Source organism: Drosophila kikkawai, chromosome 3R (assembly GCF_030179895.1).
Source record: "Drosophila kikkawai strain 14028-0561.14 chromosome 3R, DkikHiC1v2, whole genome shotgun sequence".
In the NCBI taxonomy this organism is placed as follows: Eukaryota; Metazoa; Arthropoda; class Insecta; order Diptera; family Drosophilidae; genus Drosophila; species Drosophila kikkawai.
In genome coordinates this window covers 28,344,751-28,362,640 of record NC_091731.1, presented here as the reverse complement: position 1 = coordinate 28,362,640, position 17,890 = coordinate 28,344,751, and the positions used below count along the sequence as shown (strand labels likewise).

Below are 17,890 nucleotides of genomic sequence, written 5' to 3'. Positions count from 1 at the left end.
AAATCTTTTCCTATAATTCCCACACTGGAAACCTAATGATTAGCTGATTGCTTAGGCCTTATCTGGCTTACTTCCTGTCAAACGCCTTGTCTTGGCCACTTGCCGGGGTACCCCAAGTGGCCAGATAAGCGGCCAAGACCGCCTCCACCTGGAACCTGCTTTAACGCGAGTGGCCTCAGTTGGCTGCCAACGACTGGAGCGAACGGTCTATTTGAAAAATGTTTGGCAGCAGAGGGATCTTGGCGCTTGGAGTGCTGCTGCTGATATCGGTTATTGGTAAGAGGCCATTAATCCGGGTCATAAAACGAATTTACAATCGAAATTCCCCTTGCAGGTGGTCAAGCTGAGTCTATCCCCTGCAAACTAAAGGATGCGGACCACGGCAAGGTGTGCGTCTGCACAGCGGACTATTGTGACTACTTGGAAAACCCCATCCTGACGGAGGACAACGAGTTCGCTTTGATTTCCAGCTCCAAACTGGGTTTGCGGTTCGCCACTTCCAGTGGAAAATTCGGCACGGAGGAGAAGTTCACGGTGCCGGACTATGTAGAGCCCGCTCCGGAGGCTGTGAATGCCACAATCCTTTCCCGCCTGCTGGACAAAGTGGTGGCTAGTGCCTTTACTTTGGACAGCCGAGAGAGCTCCATTACTCGCTCGGTGACCCTGCAGTTGGACCGAAGTAAGACCCATCAGAAAATGGTGGGTTTTGGAGGCAGCTACACCGGGGCTGTGACCTATCTGGTGGAGAACTTTAAGCAGCCGGAGCTGGCCGATCATCTCTACAAGTCTTTCTACGCGGAAGAGGGTGCTGGCTTTAACCTGATGCGCGTCTCGATCGGCGGCTGTGACTTTGACCTCGAAGCCTGGGCCTATGCCGAGGAAGAGGGCAACACCCAACTCTCCGGCATGGATGAACTAGACGCACGGGACGTGGAGCGCGTGGCTCAGATCAAGCGTCTCGTTGAGGTTTCCGGGGTGAAGAATCTTTTGGTCAAGGGAGCCGCCTGGAGTGCTCCGCCTTGGATGAAAACCAATAACAAGTGGACCGGATTCGGACGCCTCAAGCGGGACTACTACCAGACCTGGGCCGACTATCATCTCCGCTGGATAAAACTAATGGAGGACAACGGTATTCCCATCTGGGCCATTTCCACGGGCAATGAGCCGCTCAACGGCATATTTTTCATGTTTTTCGTGAAGTTTATGAGCATGGGATGGACACCGCAGACGCAGGCCATTTGGCTGAACGATTACCTGGGCCCCGCGATCCGTAACTCCGAGTTCAAGGACATTATCCTCTTCGGAAACGACGACCAGCGGTACTCCTTTCCCCACTGGTTCAAGATGGTTAGTTTTTCTGATAGAGCGTATTTTTTTTCCAAGAATCGAATGATGTAATTAGCTTTAATTAGACATCAAAGTTCATATTCCTTATCGCCTCTATTTTCAGATGAACTACACTCGGCCCAATTCGATTGATTATCTTGATGGATTAGCGCTGCATTGGTATTGGGATGAGATTTTCGGCAACAGCTTTATTGAGCAAACCAAGGCATATGTCCCGGACAAGATCATGATTGTGTCAGAGTCCTGCATCGGTGATAAGCCCTGGCAGGCGGCTGCTCCTCTGCTGGGTAGTTGGGAGAGGGCTGAGAAGTACGTCCGCGACTATTTGGCCAACATCAAGCTGGGCTTCCATGGCTGGATTGACTGGAACATATGCCTGGACGAGGCGGGTGGGCCGAACTATGTGGACAACACTGTTGATGCTCCCGTTATCGTGAATACCACAAGTAAGTAGAATCTATGTTTTGTAGTCTTTAAGTAAGAATTACACAAAATAATGACTTCCATCCTTGCAGCCTTTGATGAGTTCTACAAACAGCCCATGTTCTACGGCATTGGCCACTTCTCCAAGCTGGTTCCTGAGGGTTCTCTGCGGATTGATGCCATTCCAAGTAACGTCAATCTAGACACGGTGGCCTTCCTGCGCCCGGACAATAAAATTGCCGCCGTTCTATTCAATAGCGGACGCGCTGATCTGGACATCTCGGTGGTGGACAGTGTTCGGGGCAAGTTCACCGTGAATATTCCAGCCAAATCCATTCACACTTTGCTGTACAATTAAACAAAGTTACGAAATAAATTTGGTTTAAACTTAAATGATTTTTTTATGATTAATATATAATTTATTTATAATTAAACAATTATTCTAAGGGTTATTTAATTTGCAATTTGAAATAATATGTTTAGCGCCTTTATATAGAAAATACGTAATTATAACAGATTAATATTTACAAAGACATTACTTTATTTACCTGGTAAACTTTTAATTCAGAATTAAAAATGGAGGATTTTTGTGAAGCAAGTGTGGTGAAATATGTTATCAAAATGCGAATAGTTTGCTTTTGTTCTATAGTTACAGTCTTGTAGGTATACTTTTAGGCATTTTTTACGTGTAGTAATAGTACAAAGTGCAAGAACGAGCTTTTTTAAATAATTTTAACGTAACATTCAGGTAATCAGAGAAAAGGATTGTCACAGGTACAACAACCGTTTAGATATGTTGAGGGGATCTACTTCCACCTTTCCACTTCTAATGATTACACGAATAATATTTAATTAAGCTAAATAACTTTCAATATTATTGCGATATATGAAAAAAAAACAAAAAGACAGAAACTTCGGGAAGCCCAAAGCCAAATTCGAAATCGTTTGTAACTAAGCCAATTCCAAGCAAAAATATAAATACAGCGATTTGACTTCTTATTTTAAAAGATTCAAATTAAATTAAATTAATAAAGCCTATATAAAAATATAACAAATTTTATTTTGCTATTTGTTGAATGAACCCCTTCTTTTTTCCCACTCCACCTCTGGCTTTGCATAACTTTTACTTTTGATTGCGTGCGCCGATTTCCAAGTGGGATCAGCTCGACTGCCGGCCATAGCAAGTTGCTTTATCAAATCAAAACCAACAGCCAGGCCCCCGGGTCAAGTGGCCCTGGTAAACATACAGAGCAAGCTGAGCGAAATTCGGTGGCTCGTTCAGAGAAACGACAGTCCCAGATCGAGCCGCTCTCATTCCGAGCTCAGTTTGCGAGGTGCCTTCGCTCGAGCCGCATCGTTCGGTTGGAAGGGCAAAAATGATTCACATTTGGCATTGCTTTCTTTTTGCACTGCTCGCGATCAGGGCAGGTGAGTGAGCTACAGATTGCATCTACCTGAAATATTAAAAAACCATATGTATTTGTACTTTACAGGTACCTCCGCTCAGCAAATGCCCTGCGATTTGCGCGAGACGAGCCATGGGAGCGTATGCGTCTGCAACAGCACCTACTGCGATTACCTGGAGCAGCCGGAGATCACTGATAGCAATCAGATTGTGGTGATCAGCTCCAGCAAGGTGAGTCAGCAGGATTGTTTACAGTTCAGATCAATACACCAGCGTTATCAGGCCTGCTTGGGTATTGTTTTCAAGAAGACTTGTCGACTCAGCTCAGCTTTAAACCCTCAATTGAAATAAAAAAAATATACATATTTTATAAACAAATTTTTATGCAGGATGGCTTGCGCTTCCAGAAGACAACTGGTGACTTTGCCAGCCAGAAACCCTTGGTGGTGGAAGACAAACAGTCCACGGATGAGAACTTCAAGGCGGAGGCCATTGTGGTGGATCAAAGCCGAGCCTGGTTGCAATTGGCCAACATTCCCCAGCGCCTTTGTAGATAAACAACTATCTCAAAAAATATATACAAATCTGATATTCTTCTCTATAATGCAGTTATCAACGCCAGTGTTCGGACTATTCGAGTAGTCGTAAATCGAGAGAAGCGTTTTCAGAAGGTTTCCAATTTCGGCGGGGCCTTTACGGGAACGGTATCCTATTTACTAAAGCAGTTGCGCCAGGAGCTGCAGGATCATGTCTATAAGTATAAACAAGAAACTGATATGGTAAACATGAAAAATAATACCCATTTCTCACTAGATCCTACTTCCATCAAGACGGAATTGCATACAACACCGTCCGCATGTCCATTGGTGGCTCCGACTTTGACTTGGAACCTTGGGCTTACAATGAGTGGCCTCGCAATGATCTACAGCTGAGTAATTTTACCCAACTGGATTCCAGAGATTTGCAGAAAATAGAGCAACTTAAAAGGTTAAAGGTCGTGGCGGAGCTAGATGAACTAAAGATCATGGGCGCCGCCTGGAGTGCCCCACCCTGGATGAAAACCAACGATCGCTGGACGGGCTTTGGCCAGCTAAAGACGGAATACTACCAGACCTGGGCTCTCTACCACCTCAAGTGAGACACCAGCCGATGCTCTTCCTATTTATGAAACATTTTATTTTGTAATCTTTGCAGATTCCTCGAACTCATGCAGGCTAAAAATATGCCGATCTGGGCCATATCCACGGGCAATGAGCCGCTCAACGGCGTCATTGGCTTCTTCTTTGTGCACTTCATGAGCATGGGCTGGACGCCCTGGCAGCAGGTACGAGCCATTACCCACTAGCTTTTGCTATTGGCCATCGATCACGATTCCGGCTATTAAGCATCTCGACCTATTTTCGGTCAGGCTATTTGGCTGAGCGACAATCTGGGTCCGACCATCAGGAGGAGCTCGACGCAGAGCAAGGTGCTCATCTTTGGCAACGATGACCAGCGATACACGTATCCCTCGTGGTTCCGAAAGGTGAGTGTGGTCTGAGATTGGTATTTTACGAATATAAACCCCAATATATTCTTTAGATGCGCTCCTCCCGTAACAACTCCCTGTCCTACTTAGACGGCCTGGCTGTGCACTGGTATTGGGATGAACTGGTTGGCCCCCAGCTCATCGACCAGGCACATTTGGAGATGCCCGAGAAGTTGCTGCTAAACACGGAGTCCTGCATCGGGGACAAGCCCTGGCAGACCCATGGACCGGAACTAGGCAGCTGGCAGCGTGGCGAGAGCTACATGCGGGCGTACACCCAGGACATGAGGCATCATTTCAACGGCTGGCTGGACTGGAACCTGGTGCTGGACGAACGGGGTGGACCCAACTATGTGAACAACTTTGTGGATGCGCCGGTCATTGTGAATGCTACCAGTCGTCGGGAGATATACAAGCAGCCGATCTTCTACGCCATCGGGCACTTCTCCAAGTTCCTGCCAGCGGAATCGGTGCGCATCGAGGCGAGGATCGAGAACGAGAGCAATCCCTTTACCCAGCTGAGCGTGGTGGGCTTCCAGCGTCCGGACGGCAGTGTGGCTGTGATCGTCTACAATGGGTAGGTCACTGATTTTATTATTTCCGAGTTATTTTTGCGAGTGTGTATATCTATTTCGGGTTGCGTCTGCGACGGTGCCGCTTAAGTGCATCAACTTAATTGCCGACAACTTTGCGATTCACTTTTATGAATGTCCCTAATGGGTGCCGTGCCCTCCAATCTCCTTGCAGCCAGAACCTGCCAGTGGACGTGGCCCTCAATGATAGCCAGCGCGGTGTGATCGGCCTTCGGCTGCCGCCGCGCTCCTGGCACACGGTGCTCTACAAGTGAGGAGCGGGTTCCCTATCCGGTTCCAGGTCCCCTTCCCGGAACCCAAGTTGTAGTAATTTAGTTTAGAGTAGAATATAGCAGGAGTCCAGCTGCCGTTGGCGCTGCCCAGAGGACCAATTGAGGCTCAAGTGACATAGCGGCGACGCAGCGGAAGCCCATAAATTGTACCCTCAACAGGATGCTCGCAGGATAAGGGGTCTGCGAGGATGTAACGCCGGAGATACCCGCCGACGGAAATTTGTTTAAGCCGCTCAATTTGCCGGAACGCGTCTGTTTACAATGAAATTTCATTTGCCGTTTAATGCCGGCTCCTCCTTTATTTTATTTTACATTTTTCGGGGGGCAAGGAAACACGGCGAAGAACAAACGACATACTATATACTATATCGGAGCACATCTCGGATCAAGTTGAGTGACAACTGCCAGTCGAGCGGCAACGACGGCCAACCGAAAAAACATCTCAGTGCAGCTCTTGGGGTTTCGTCTATTTGTTCAATATGCTCTATAAATATGAATGTCAATTGAGCGCCAAGCAAATGCATTTTCCCGCTTTTCCCCGGCCTGGCCGCTTTCCCGCTTTCCCCAGCACTTGGCGCACAAAATGGGGCGTTTTATGTAAGTCTATAAATTAAAACATGAAACGTTTATAAACCCATATGACGACTGGTGGTTGTGGCAGCGTCAACTGCGGTGATGCGCTTCCTTTTTTGTTTTAAGATAAATTAAGAATATTATGCATATAAATATGTGCATTACTCTGAGGAAGAGTTCTGCTGATGCGAATCTGCCTGTGTGAAAGCAGGGGATTTTGAGAAACTAAATATATATTTAGGAATTTAATAGGGTTAGTATATTAATCCCTTTTGCAAATCAATGTAACAATTAAGTATCATTAGAAAGAATTGTATACGATTTTAAATTCGGCATTCCTTTTTCGTTTTATTATATCTTCAAAACTGAAATAAAAAATATTTTGCTTATTGTAATACATTTTTTATATGCATTTTTTTTTAAACGTGCCCAGGAAGACAGTGCTAAGTGGTTGGTAATATAATAAAAGAAATAATTGTCTTTAAAAACAACTGTATACATTTTATAATTAATATTTACTTTTCTTTATTTTGGCTGCACCATTTTAAGTGCTTAGTCTCCCCTAGGAGACTGTCTGCCGTCTTCACTAACCTAGCCTTAGCCATCAGTTTAATTGAATTTTGCAATTATAAATATATATAATATATGTATTTGGCGCATATTACAAGAAATATATTGAAATAAATTTTTATCCTCTCATCGAGATATTCATAAATTAAAACAAAGGCATTGAAGTACCAAACATATGCATTCCCCGGGTTAGCATACATATCTCAAGTGCTTACAGCAAAACACACTTATCAGCAATGAGCGTGTCAATTACATACCCCTGCCCCTGCCCCAGCACTTACCCTTTTTCCTCAAGAAAGTGCCAACATCGGGCAATGTGTTGAGTGCGCTGGTGCAGTGTTAATGAGGCTCATTATTAATATGGCAGCGATATGTTTGTGTCATGAGCATTGGGCGCTGCGAAGGGAATTTACACGCGCTGGCCTGTCAGCAGCGAGATCAAAGCACACAGCCTCCAGAGGAGACAGAGTCCTCCATGGCCATAATGTGTTATGAGTTATTGGAGAAGGAGGAGGCGGAGTGGGTGCAGTTGGAGCAAACTGATCCGCTTCCTGGCATCCAAGATCGCCAGCTTGTCAGCAGCTGACAGCGCCATGTCACAGCAATTTGCCCGTAGGTGTTCCACGTCAGACCGAACACCTACCCGGGGATGTCGGTGTAATGCCCTGTGACAGGCATTCACTCCGCTACTCAAATTGAATGCTCGCAGCGCAAACTGGATACTATTTAGCGTTTAGATTTATTTCGGGCATTAAATGCAGATCGCATTTCAAGAGCGGCAGAGAGTACTGATACACTGGAGGAAATAAATGAATATTCTTAGAGATTAGAATAAAAAAAAAAATTACATATTCTTGGCTACTTTGGTCACACGATCTTATAGTACAGATTGAGCTTCGCTTAAAAATTGTTTTCTACTTAAGAAATTTTTGATGTAAGTACTTAGAGCGCAATTTCTCCAAGTGCCTGCATTTCCCAAATGTCAACGAGATGGGCACTTAAGAGACTCTTGCAGACGGGCGCCGGATGTGCGCTATTATTCCCTCATAGAAGGCCCAGGCCCTCTCTTCTACCAAATCCCAAATCCCATTCCCAGGAGCTGGAGAAAAGTGCAAGTTACAAATGCGTGTAGATACAGGGCCCATGAAGCGATTGTATTTTCCCCAATTCGATTCGCCTGCCCGCGATAAGATTAGATTAGGAGGGACGAACCAACCCACATGGGATCGTGGGGGAAATAGGCAAATTAGCCAGTTATAGGTATCATAGCCCACATATTCGTGGCCCAAATGCTGTCAAACACCGCATAGCTGCCACCAAAATGCGACGTCCGCTCTCGCCGACCCTGGCCAAGCTGGCCGAGAAGGAGGTGAACGAGACACCCGACCGGATTCAGCAGGACATTATCATCCTGCGAGTTTGGATACGGCAGCAGCAGCATTTGCGCGCCCGCACGGATGTTGACTTCTTGATTGCCTTCCTCCGTCGTTGTCGGTATAGCTTGGAGGAGACCAAGCGCCGGATTGACCGCTACTTTACCCACTACAACCTATTCCCGGAGATCATGAATAACCGGTGTGTGACACAGCGACTGCTGGACATCAATCGACTGGGGTGAGTTGGAGTTAATTAATGAGACAATTGTTATTATTATTCCCTTTCCATTTCCTTTGTAGCGTGTGCCTGTATCCGGACATGCCCAAGGGCGACAGTCGAACTGCCATACTCATCGCCCGCTTTGGCCACTTCGATCCCAATCTGTATATGCTGCGTGAGATCTATCATTTCTCCTCGATGGCCATGGAGGTGATAGCTCTGGAGAATGACTATGCCTCGCTAGCTGGAATATGCGAAATAATAGATTTGGAAGGCGTCAATTCGGACAAGATGCGGCGCTTCGACAGGGTGCTCTTCCGCAAGTGGTGGAACTGGCTGTACAATTGCAGCCCCCTGAAGGTGAAGGAAATGTACATCATCAACATGCCCAAGGATATTCAGGGCACCGTCATGTTTCTCTACAACGTGCTCAGCATGCAGGTCAACTATCCGGTGGGTGTTACATTTAATTAAATAATTATTAAAGAAAGGGATTATAAAGACGTTTCCTAGATTCGCGTTCTGAAGAACAGCGAGGAGCTGATTGAGCACATTGGCAAGGACTCGCTGCCGGAGGAGTATGGCGGCACCAATGGCCACATGGGCGAATGCATGGCCTACATGGAGGACCTGCTGAACAGCTATCGCGGCTACTTCGAGCAGGACTGCAACTATGGCACCATCGAGGAGCTGCGTCACGGAGAGATTGCCACCTACGAGGCGGAGTTCGGAGCTAGCGGATCCTTTCGTCGCCTAAACTGGGACTAACACCAAATTTGTACCCGGACCCGGAAGCAGGAAGCGTCCCTTCCCTCGGATACCAATAGCCACATAAACATTCCAAGCTCCGCTGTAGAGTCGATCAATTAAAGATAACACCAACTTATCGCCTATCTATGCACTCGTGTATCTGTATCTTTATCCATGGGCCCTCGGGCTTCGTGATTCGGGTTGCCGTTCCAGCTAGTTTACAAGGTGTTGTTGCTGTTGCTCCGATAAGATAGCGCCAACGCCATCGTCACCACACCCAAGCAAAGCCAACCGCCGACCGCCTCTACTTGGTGGGTGCGTCAGTAGCTGCCGCATTCAGTTAGCATTAGAACGAGCGCCGGAATGGCGACCACTTTGAGACCTCTCGACCCCAAGCTGGCCGCTCTGGCCAAAAGCGAGTGCAACGAGGAGCCCGCTCAACGCGACGAAATCGTGGCAACCATCCAGACATGGATTAGCAAATCGCCTCACCTCAAAGCGCCCACCGATGAGCAGCTGATCCTGGCCTTCCTGCGGCGCTGTCGCTTCAGCCAAGAGGAGACCAAGAGGCGTTTTGACAACTATTACTCCTTAAGGAGTGTCTTCCCAGAGGTGCTGGGCTCGCGGCAGGTGGACGAGGCCTTACTCACGCAGCTTCAGAGAGGGTGCGTAGCTGATAAAGCTTATAAAAAATATCCTATATGAATTGCGATTTCTGTATTAACTTGTGCTCTGGATTATGTGAACTTGGCCAAGAGTGAAAAAAGTTTAAATAATTAATCTGTGTTATGTAAATGGAACATATCATTTCATGAACCTTCAATAATCAATTCAAGTTCGCATTTTGTAATCAGCAATTTCAAAAGTTACCCAATTTACTCAAAAAACTTATCATAGTTCTGGTTTAAAAATAATTTATTTACTCATTATCTATGGAGAATTACTTGCTAAAGGTTTCGTAAATGTTGTGTTTAACAATAAACAAAAGGGAAATTATTTAATATGCTTGATAAAGAAAAAATATGAATTTATAGAAAAGAATCGGTTAGTTACCTCACAAACATAGCAGTTACTTTAATTTAATTTAATAGAATATTAAACCATAAACTCAACTCTAAATAACTTTCTTCTTTCACAGGATCCATGTAATACCCACAAGGCCAGTTAGTCCCGAAGGACCTCGGGTAATCATCTCCCAGTTCCGGAATATCGATCCCAAAAAGTCAAATCCCCGCGAGGCCTTCAAACTGGTCTTCATCATGCTGGAACTCCTGGCCCTGGAGTGTGATAATGCCTCGATCTCGGGCTTAGTCTGGGTGGTGGATTGCCGGGATGTGACCATGGAGCAAATGATGCAATATGATCCCTTTCTGCTGAAGAAATCCTTCGCTTTGGTGGAACAGTGTATGCCCCTGAGATTCGCAGAGATTCACTTGATCAATATTAGGAAAGAGGGACTGGCCATTTTTAGTTTTGTGACCAAGTTTCTGCCATCCAAACTGCCATTTAAGGTGAGTCACTTGTTGAAATATGTAAATAATTAAACTTATACTGAAATTCAGACAAAAATTGTATTAAAAAAATTTTTTATTTAATATTGTTTGTATGTTTGTAAGTTATAAATTCTCCCCTAAAAACACTATTCAATACATTTCCCTTATTTTCCATTACAGTTCATGGTTCACAAAAAATCCGAGGACCTGTACAAACATCTGCCCAGAGATGCTATGACCATTGAGTACGGCGGCACCAATGGCTATCAGGCAGAATCCTTAGACTATTGGCGCGAAAAGCTGCAGGAGAAAAAGGAATACCTGGCCAAAGATGCCCAGTATGGAACCAATGAGAAACTACGCGTGGGATTGGCCAGTGCCTGGGCCAACGGAGAGCTGGACGGGATGAGCGGTTCCTTCCGCAAGCTGGAACTGGACTAAAAGACTTTCTTTCTATGTTGTGTATTGTGTTTACTTTTTAATTAAGTGCTAAAGCTATACAAATAATTTAAGGCCTATTGGGTTCACTGGGTATCTCGTGTATCCTCTTAAAAATATCTTTACAATTGCCTAAATGGGGGAGGGAAACGTAATGCTAAGTGCTGCATTTCCGCTTGAAGTTTGAATGCAGAGATGTGGCTGCTCCTGTGGCAACCGTCGAGGGTGGGGTCTTGGAATCTGCAGGACTGGGCGTGGCCTTGCTTTGAATAGGACTCGTTGTGCTCTTGTTAATGCTCTGAACAATAAGGTTCAGACAGTCCAAACTCGAGCCATTGGGATTGCCCTCGAAGTCTGTTGAAGAATCAAGTTAAAAATCATTGTTAAATTGGTGAAAATTTATACACAATACAAATTAATATTTTTGAAATTTATAAAATAGGTTATATTTTCATTTGAATTCATTTACCTGTGAACTGACCGTACTTCTCCATATGCTTGTTGTAGAAACTGAGTTTATCTTCCAGATAAGCGCCGGCATACGAGCTCTGCAACGATAGGAAGCACACAGGAGAAATCAACTTTTAGTTTTGGCCTCCAACGGAATTGGGGAAACGAAAAATTACAGAAATGTGTCGCCGGCGAAATGACAACGTCAAACTGCTGTTGGCTCCCTCTCCGGGGCCTGCCTGTCAAGTTGGCCAACGAAATGCCATATGAAATGCAGTCTAATGACGAGATTAGGCCAAAATTTATGCCAGCCACCGAAAGTAAGGATTCCGCTGCAGGCCAATTAAAATGCATTGAACCAACGCGGAAAGTGCATTGTCTGGCAGACTCGTGCCCCATTGTGTGTGGATGGGATATGGTGGGGGGCATTGTGCACACTTATTAGCAATTAAATTAATTTGATACAATATTTTTTGCTGCGCATACGCAGACGACAGGGCATCCGGAGATGCGCCCGGCGGGATTTCATTAGAAAAATTCGCAAAGCAAATTATAATTGCCCCTTCTGGGTGGTGGGTTTCCTTGTCGACACTGCGTCTGCAAGGATCGGAAAAAGCGGGGCATCCCAAAGTGTTTGTGTTTATATTTAGCGGACAACAAAGTCTCCGAGAGGAACAACAGAATTCAACCTAAACCGAACACAGAAGCAGAAACAGCGACCGAAACAGAGCAACTCACACTGCACTTTTATAAAGCGATTTATCATTTTCCAAGCGTTTAGTGACAGCCTGCGCTCGATATGCGACAGCTCAGGCAGATACACGGAGAAAAAATAGTGGGGGAATATTTGTTAAATTTCTAAAATAATATTTATCTCATAAGGCTTTTTTATTATATTGATTTTAACAGAATTCTAAAACTCTTTCGAGTAACAAAATTCATGATAAACAATTTAATGATTTAAAAAAGAAATAAAATATTTACAATATTTTATAAATATATTTATTTTATATTTATTATATATCTCTTTAAAAATTGAAGTAAAATTGAAAAAGTCAAATCCTTATAAATTCAAAATATTTAAAGTAGCTTTATTTCTGTAACCCATTTTCTCAGTGCACCAATGTGTATGTATGTCTATATGGGAATTTTGGTGTATTTAATTTTTTTGTCTTCCCCCGAGCTCGCACTTCTTGGGGGCATATATCATGCGCTTGTATCTGAATGAAATGCCACTTATCACTTGGGCATTCCGTTTCTGGGGGTTGCGTAAAGATCTTAAGCCGCTTTTTGGCGCGCTCCTCTTAGAAGTTCTCCACCGATCCGCGTTTGCTTGTAACGGATATGCGGCATTATGCGATTTGTTAACCACAACATCGGAAAACATGAGTTCTTACCATGAAATATGCTTTTCATATGCCAAAGAAACCCCAATAGAAATTCTTGTTTGTGAAATGTACACTTTTTAGCTAAGAAAATATTTACATATTGCTAGATTATTAGTAGAAAAAATATTCTAAATAATTTGTCTTTGAAACCAAAATAAAATGTATTAAAAATATCACTAAAAAGAACCTTACTCCATTCTACAAAAATTATATTTCTTTTATTTTAAAAACCCCCTTAAATATTTCTTTATCTGAAAATCCTCGTGTTGTTTACACCCATTAAAACCCCATTTATTAACAATTTTGCACTTGCCTTAAATTCCAGTGAAATATTTTTGCCTATCTGACACTGTGATTGAGCTGTAAAGTCGACCAGAGATAAGGTAAATCGTACGCCAGCATATCTATGTTCGCGTGTTGCACCTAATAAACTTAATTGGGGGGAAGCCTATCAAGGCCTGAGTCACGTACAGGTACATTTATCAATGAGTTTGTTGGCACCCACGATACCCACATCTCGCTCTGAGTCATTTGCACCGAGAACTCTATCTAAACACTCAAACGATTACTGTTAACAGTTACGTAGAAAGTCGGCTGATAGACGGTTTGGCATTTGATTTTGGAAGTACGCTGGACATCTGGCCATGGAGCACTTCAATTTATTATGGTGGCGATAAGTAAATTCATAAAAACAGGGCAATTTAAGCGGTAATCTCCTGATTAAATTTATGAAGTGGCAATATTTTAAATTTGATAATGCAAAGTGCATTCGTTTACTTAAGAATTACTGATTTAATAGATTTAAATTACTACGTTTTTTCGATGTGAATATAATTATAAAAATTATCATAATGAAAGCAACGTTGTATCATTACTAACTCATTATCTTATCAAGGAATTTTTAAACATTATTCAAATGAATTTTAATTAAATTTCAAATGATATTTACCCACAAGATACTACACATTAAAGAGCTGTTCTAAAGGGAATCGAAAGATATTTACCCACAAGATACTACACATTAAAGAGCTGTTCTCAAGGAAATCTCCTGCTTAAATCTGTGAAGCGACGATATCAACGGCGCTGGTTTATAAATACACACTAGCTCCAATGAATGGATATGGATGAGATGGATGGATTGCCGGGGTCTAAGATGCATTTGAATGTCTGCACGTTTGGCGGGATGCCAGTTTTTAATCAAACTATGGCTGCACATTAATATCTGCCAATGGGGGGCGCAGTCAACTGCTGGCGGCATACAAATATGTAAAGTTTTATGGTAAATTAACAAATTTGTACATTAAAAATGTGAAAAACTTGAACAAACTGCATGGAAATTACTCAACCCGAAAGGAAAAGAGGGCGTGAGCTGAAGATGGCAAAAATGTTTGCATAATTGTTGACAATTTGTTGGCCTGTCAGGCCCCACCTCCTGCTCCTACTCCTCCTCAAAGTCTTGCAACACCTTTCGAGGAAAGAAGAACACCCCGGGATCTTGTCATGTTTTTCCTGTGCAATTTGTCAACTGACACATTTCTTTGTGTTTCCCTCCGACATATTATGAAACAGAGAACCGATCGCTGCAGCAATCCCTATACCCGGAACATGGTGGAAAACTCCAAACGAAGGCAAACGAATTTGTTGTAATTAATTTACAACACGATTTCCATTTTCATTTATAGTCCAGGCGGGCGGCGGCAACGGCATCGAGCTTATAAAAAGAAAATTTATTTATTGCATTTCCCTAAATGCAGACGCCGACCCTTTCCCTGCCGCCGTAAATTCTCCGGCGATTTGTCCTCTGCTTTTTCTTGATTTTTGGGGAAAACTTTCTTTTCAGCCCCCCCTAGAAACATAATTCATAAATTCAGGAGAGAACCATTTCTGGGGAGGAGCTAGCTGGTTGCCAGCCTGGGGAGCTTATTAAGTCGCACGTCAGCGAGGGCATAAATTTTGGTCAGCAGATACAACAGAAGATATCCATCCGAATATATCGGATGCGACTCTTTTCGGGCCGTGTACCAGAGTATATTCTATTTTCATGTTGTTCGCAAAGCGGCAGATCTCAGACCCTGAGATTTTGATGAATGTGCGCGTCGCCAAAGAAAAATGTACGAAAGCGTTGCCCATGCATGAGAATTTTACGAGAAAATAATTGCGGAACGTATTTCGGCAATATACAGCGATTCTGCGCTTAATATTAATTGGCGTTCAGTGTTGTTCGCGGGATAAACTTACCAGATAATCGGACTGGCATCCCTTGCCGCTCAAACTGGGCGCCAGGCTGTCGCCATCGCGGTTAGGTGTGGATTCCTGAAAGCCCCCATATAAACACAAGGATTAACTATGGTCAAATGCTCTAAGAAATGATAGTAGATATTCATACCTGCAGGAGATCCTCAAGGCTCTCGATGTACTCGATGGCATTGCGCAAGATCTCGACCTTGGGCAGCCGCTGGTTGGGATTGGACGATGTGCGTCGCTTGAGGATCTCAAAGGCCTCGTTAACCTAAAATGTGGAAAGAAACGTATAATCAATTAATGGCCGTCGTTGAAATCATGGAAATCCATTAGGCGCATCATAAAAACACACACACACACACAGGCCACCGACAGGCGTGTTGTTCTCCTCCGTTAAGAGGCTCTTTAATAAAACATATTTTAAATTAAATAGAGCATAAAATGTTCAACAATTAAACGTCTGTCACTTTATGACAGCCACCAGTGTCACACAGTTCCCGTCCCCCCTTTCTCCGGATCGCATCCCCTATCCCCCATCCGCCCTGCATCCGTTAATGTCTCCATGTGGAGCTATAAATACGTGCGGTTCGTCCAAAACTTTTACGATTGTCGAACTCATAAATGCCGCTGTTTAACTCTTGGTCTTGGCAAATCTTTATGTTTTACGCCTGCTGGGTGGCTTCCCTTTCTCTGTCGCCATCAATGCCTTATTGCCCTGCGGATCGCAAGTGGCGATGTGTTAATTTGTGGGGAGCTGACGCTCCTCATGATGACATTGCAACTAAGTTGCAGTCCTTAATTGTAGGGGAGAATGCCAAAGTACAGGGATCTATTTTAGAATTTGCCTAAATAATCCTTACAAAAAAAATGTGTGCCTAAGGGATAACTTAATGAGAGATTAGCTTTGAATTTTATAAATAAAGGATTTTTTTCACTATTGATGAAATATTACATAAATACTATAACCTTATAATTACTTCAATAAGTAAGTATTATTAATATATTTTACAAATTCTCAAGAATTTAAAAAAGGGAATTCATTTTTCAATTTTTAAGGTTAATATGCTGATTTGTTAACCTTATAATAAATAACCTTAGTTATAATCCTTTTCAAATTCAGCCCCGAAACTCGTAAGAGTATAGACCCTTCAAATACCCGAAGTTAGCTTCCTTTTGTGTGTCCTCGAATTTCCTAAGTCTCCTAAAACTTCGTTTGTATTTTCTTTTTCAATTGTTTAAGTTTACATTTCTAAGCAAATAGGTTGGACTTTAATTTCTACCTTTGTAGGGAAAAAGATATAAGTTAACTCTAGACACTGACAGCTGTATTAAGCTCCTTTGAAACCCAACTTTCCTACTCCTTTAAGGAATTTTTTATATCCTTTTCTCAGTTAATGTCTCCCTCACCTTTCTCAATCTCCGGCGTTCCCGCATAGTGGCCGCCTTTCGTCTATCCACGGTGACACTCTTCTTTTTGCACGCCTTGCAGGCCCAGGTGAGACAGGGTCGCGAGGATTGGGCCGAGGAGCAGACGAGCGGTGCCAGGACATGCTCTTCGGAGCTAAGACTGCTGTTCTCGTCATCATAATCCGTGGTGTAGATGGGCGAGGGCGTCATGTTCATGCCCAGCTGGTTATCCGCCTCTGCCGGATGATTGCCATTGCCAAAGCTGCAGGACGAAGCCGATCCAGTAACCGGAATGGAGCCGGAGGATATATTGCTTCCAACGCCGCCTTCGCCGACGGCATTGAAGCGGCTAAAAAAATTCTGCAGAGTCTGGTGGGGATTCTGGCCGGGATGCGACTGCTGCTGTTGATGATGCTGCTGCTGCTGGTGGTGATGTTGGTAGTTCCCATAACCACCGTATCCAGGATGAGATTGCAGGCCATAGCCGTTGTTGTACTCCTGCTTGATATTGTGGCCCGCGGGCATTTCATCATTGCCACTATTGTACTTGGTCATTTTCAATGCACTTTTCTTGGGTTTTGAGAGTCACTGTCACTGAGATTGTTGCTGAGATTGTTACTTCCTATTATCCTTCTTTTGTAACTCTTCAATGGTTTAATCCTGAGTTATAAATTATCAAAGTTCACTTGAAAGTTTCACAAATTATGTCACTTTTATTAAACAAATATTTTATGTATTTATTATGAAGATATTATCCTTCAGATGTTTGTTGGCCACAAAAAATTGTAAGTAATGATTCAGCAAAAGTTTCGCTTGGGTAATCTTAGTTTAACACTTTTCCAGAACATGTGTCGCAACGGTTCGATTGATAAAGAAGTTGTAAATATTTTAAAACGTTAACTTCCAATTTTTAATTATTTTTTATTGTTTTATTAAATGTAATATTATTTTCAATAAATTTTTGCACTTTTTCTGTGACTCCCCCGATTCACGACGTTTTTGCGAGCCACAGAGAGTACGTTCCGCCTTCCGCCGCAAACGCAACACATTTGGTGACAGTTGCGGCGCTGAAGCGATGCAGACCGGAGCTGAGATCCTCCTCGGAAAGATGCCCAGATGTGCTCGCGATCTGCTCCGCGATCCGCTGCTGCGTTTTGAGTGGCTGCTCTCGAGTGGGTTCTATTTTTGAACCGCCCGCCATTAGACGACATTGGCGGTTGTCTAAGGCAGAAGGACGCCGCGCATAGGCCACGCCCCCCTTTTAGTGAGTATTTACGACGGGGCCGTGCGGATTTTCCGCTCAATGAAAAGCATGAAGAGCCTGAAAAGCGTGAAAAGCGGCGGGAGTGGCGAGAAAAGTCGATGTTTTCGAAAGGCTTATCAAATAAATTCGATCCTACCTGGCGGCCGGCGATT

General features: G+C 43.7%; 5 protein-coding genes across 5 annotated transcripts; 4 read left to right on the top strand and 1 right to left on the bottom strand.

The window, feature by feature from the left end:
• Position 1: 1 nt before the first annotated feature.
• On the top strand, positions 2–2,163 carry Gba1a (Glucocerebrosidase 1a). The gene is made up of 4 exons (XM_017175809.2): positions 2–276; positions 335–1,347; positions 1,451–1,793; positions 1,863–2,163. Exons 1-4 carry the CDS (start codon positions 219–221, stop codon positions 2,126–2,128), a joined length of 1,680 nt encoding a protein of 559 aa, XP_017031298.1. The 5' UTR covers positions 2–218; the 3' UTR covers positions 2,129–2,163.
• A 903-nt stretch (positions 2,164–3,066) lies between these two features.
• Gba1b (Glucocerebrosidase 1b) lies at positions 3,067–5,869 on the top strand. The gene is made up of 9 exons (XM_017176360.3): positions 3,067–3,198; positions 3,264–3,406; positions 3,565–3,724; positions 3,785–3,932; positions 3,989–4,309; positions 4,370–4,499; positions 4,584–4,700; positions 4,757–5,280; positions 5,451–5,869. Exons 1-9 carry the CDS (start codon positions 3,147–3,149, stop codon positions 5,548–5,550), a joined length of 1,695 nt encoding a protein of 564 aa, XP_017031849.1. The 5' UTR covers positions 3,067–3,146; the 3' UTR covers positions 5,551–5,869.
• Positions 5,870–7,816: 1,947 nt separating this feature from the next.
• On the top strand, positions 7,817–9,200 carry LOC108080996 (alpha-tocopherol transfer protein-like). The gene is made up of 3 exons (XM_017175922.2): positions 7,817–8,325; positions 8,388–8,760; positions 8,821–9,200. Exons 1-3 carry the CDS (start codon positions 8,033–8,035, stop codon positions 9,073–9,075), a joined length of 921 nt encoding a protein of 306 aa, XP_017031411.1. The 5' UTR covers positions 7,817–8,032; the 3' UTR covers positions 9,076–9,200.
• Positions 9,201–9,399: 199 nt separating this feature from the next.
• LOC108080901 (alpha-tocopherol transfer protein-like) lies at positions 9,400–11,059 on the top strand. Its single transcript, XM_017175803.3, has 3 exons — positions 9,400–9,722; positions 10,196–10,568; positions 10,731–11,059. Exons 1-3 carry the CDS (start codon positions 9,421–9,423, stop codon positions 10,989–10,991), a joined length of 936 nt encoding a protein of 311 aa, XP_017031292.1. The 5' UTR covers positions 9,400–9,420; the 3' UTR covers positions 10,992–11,059.
• On the bottom strand, positions 11,042–17,537 carry nau (myogenic-determination protein nautilus). The gene is made up of 5 exons (XM_017175802.3): positions 16,475–17,537; positions 15,213–15,335; positions 15,065–15,139; positions 11,458–11,536; positions 11,042–11,342 (listed from the first exon to the last, which is right to left on the bottom strand). Exons 1-5 carry the CDS (start codon positions 17,027–17,029, stop codon positions 11,146–11,148), a joined length of 1,029 nt encoding a protein of 342 aa, XP_017031291.1. The 5' UTR covers positions 17,030–17,537; the 3' UTR covers positions 11,042–11,145.
• Positions 17,538–17,890: the final 353 nt, after the last annotated feature.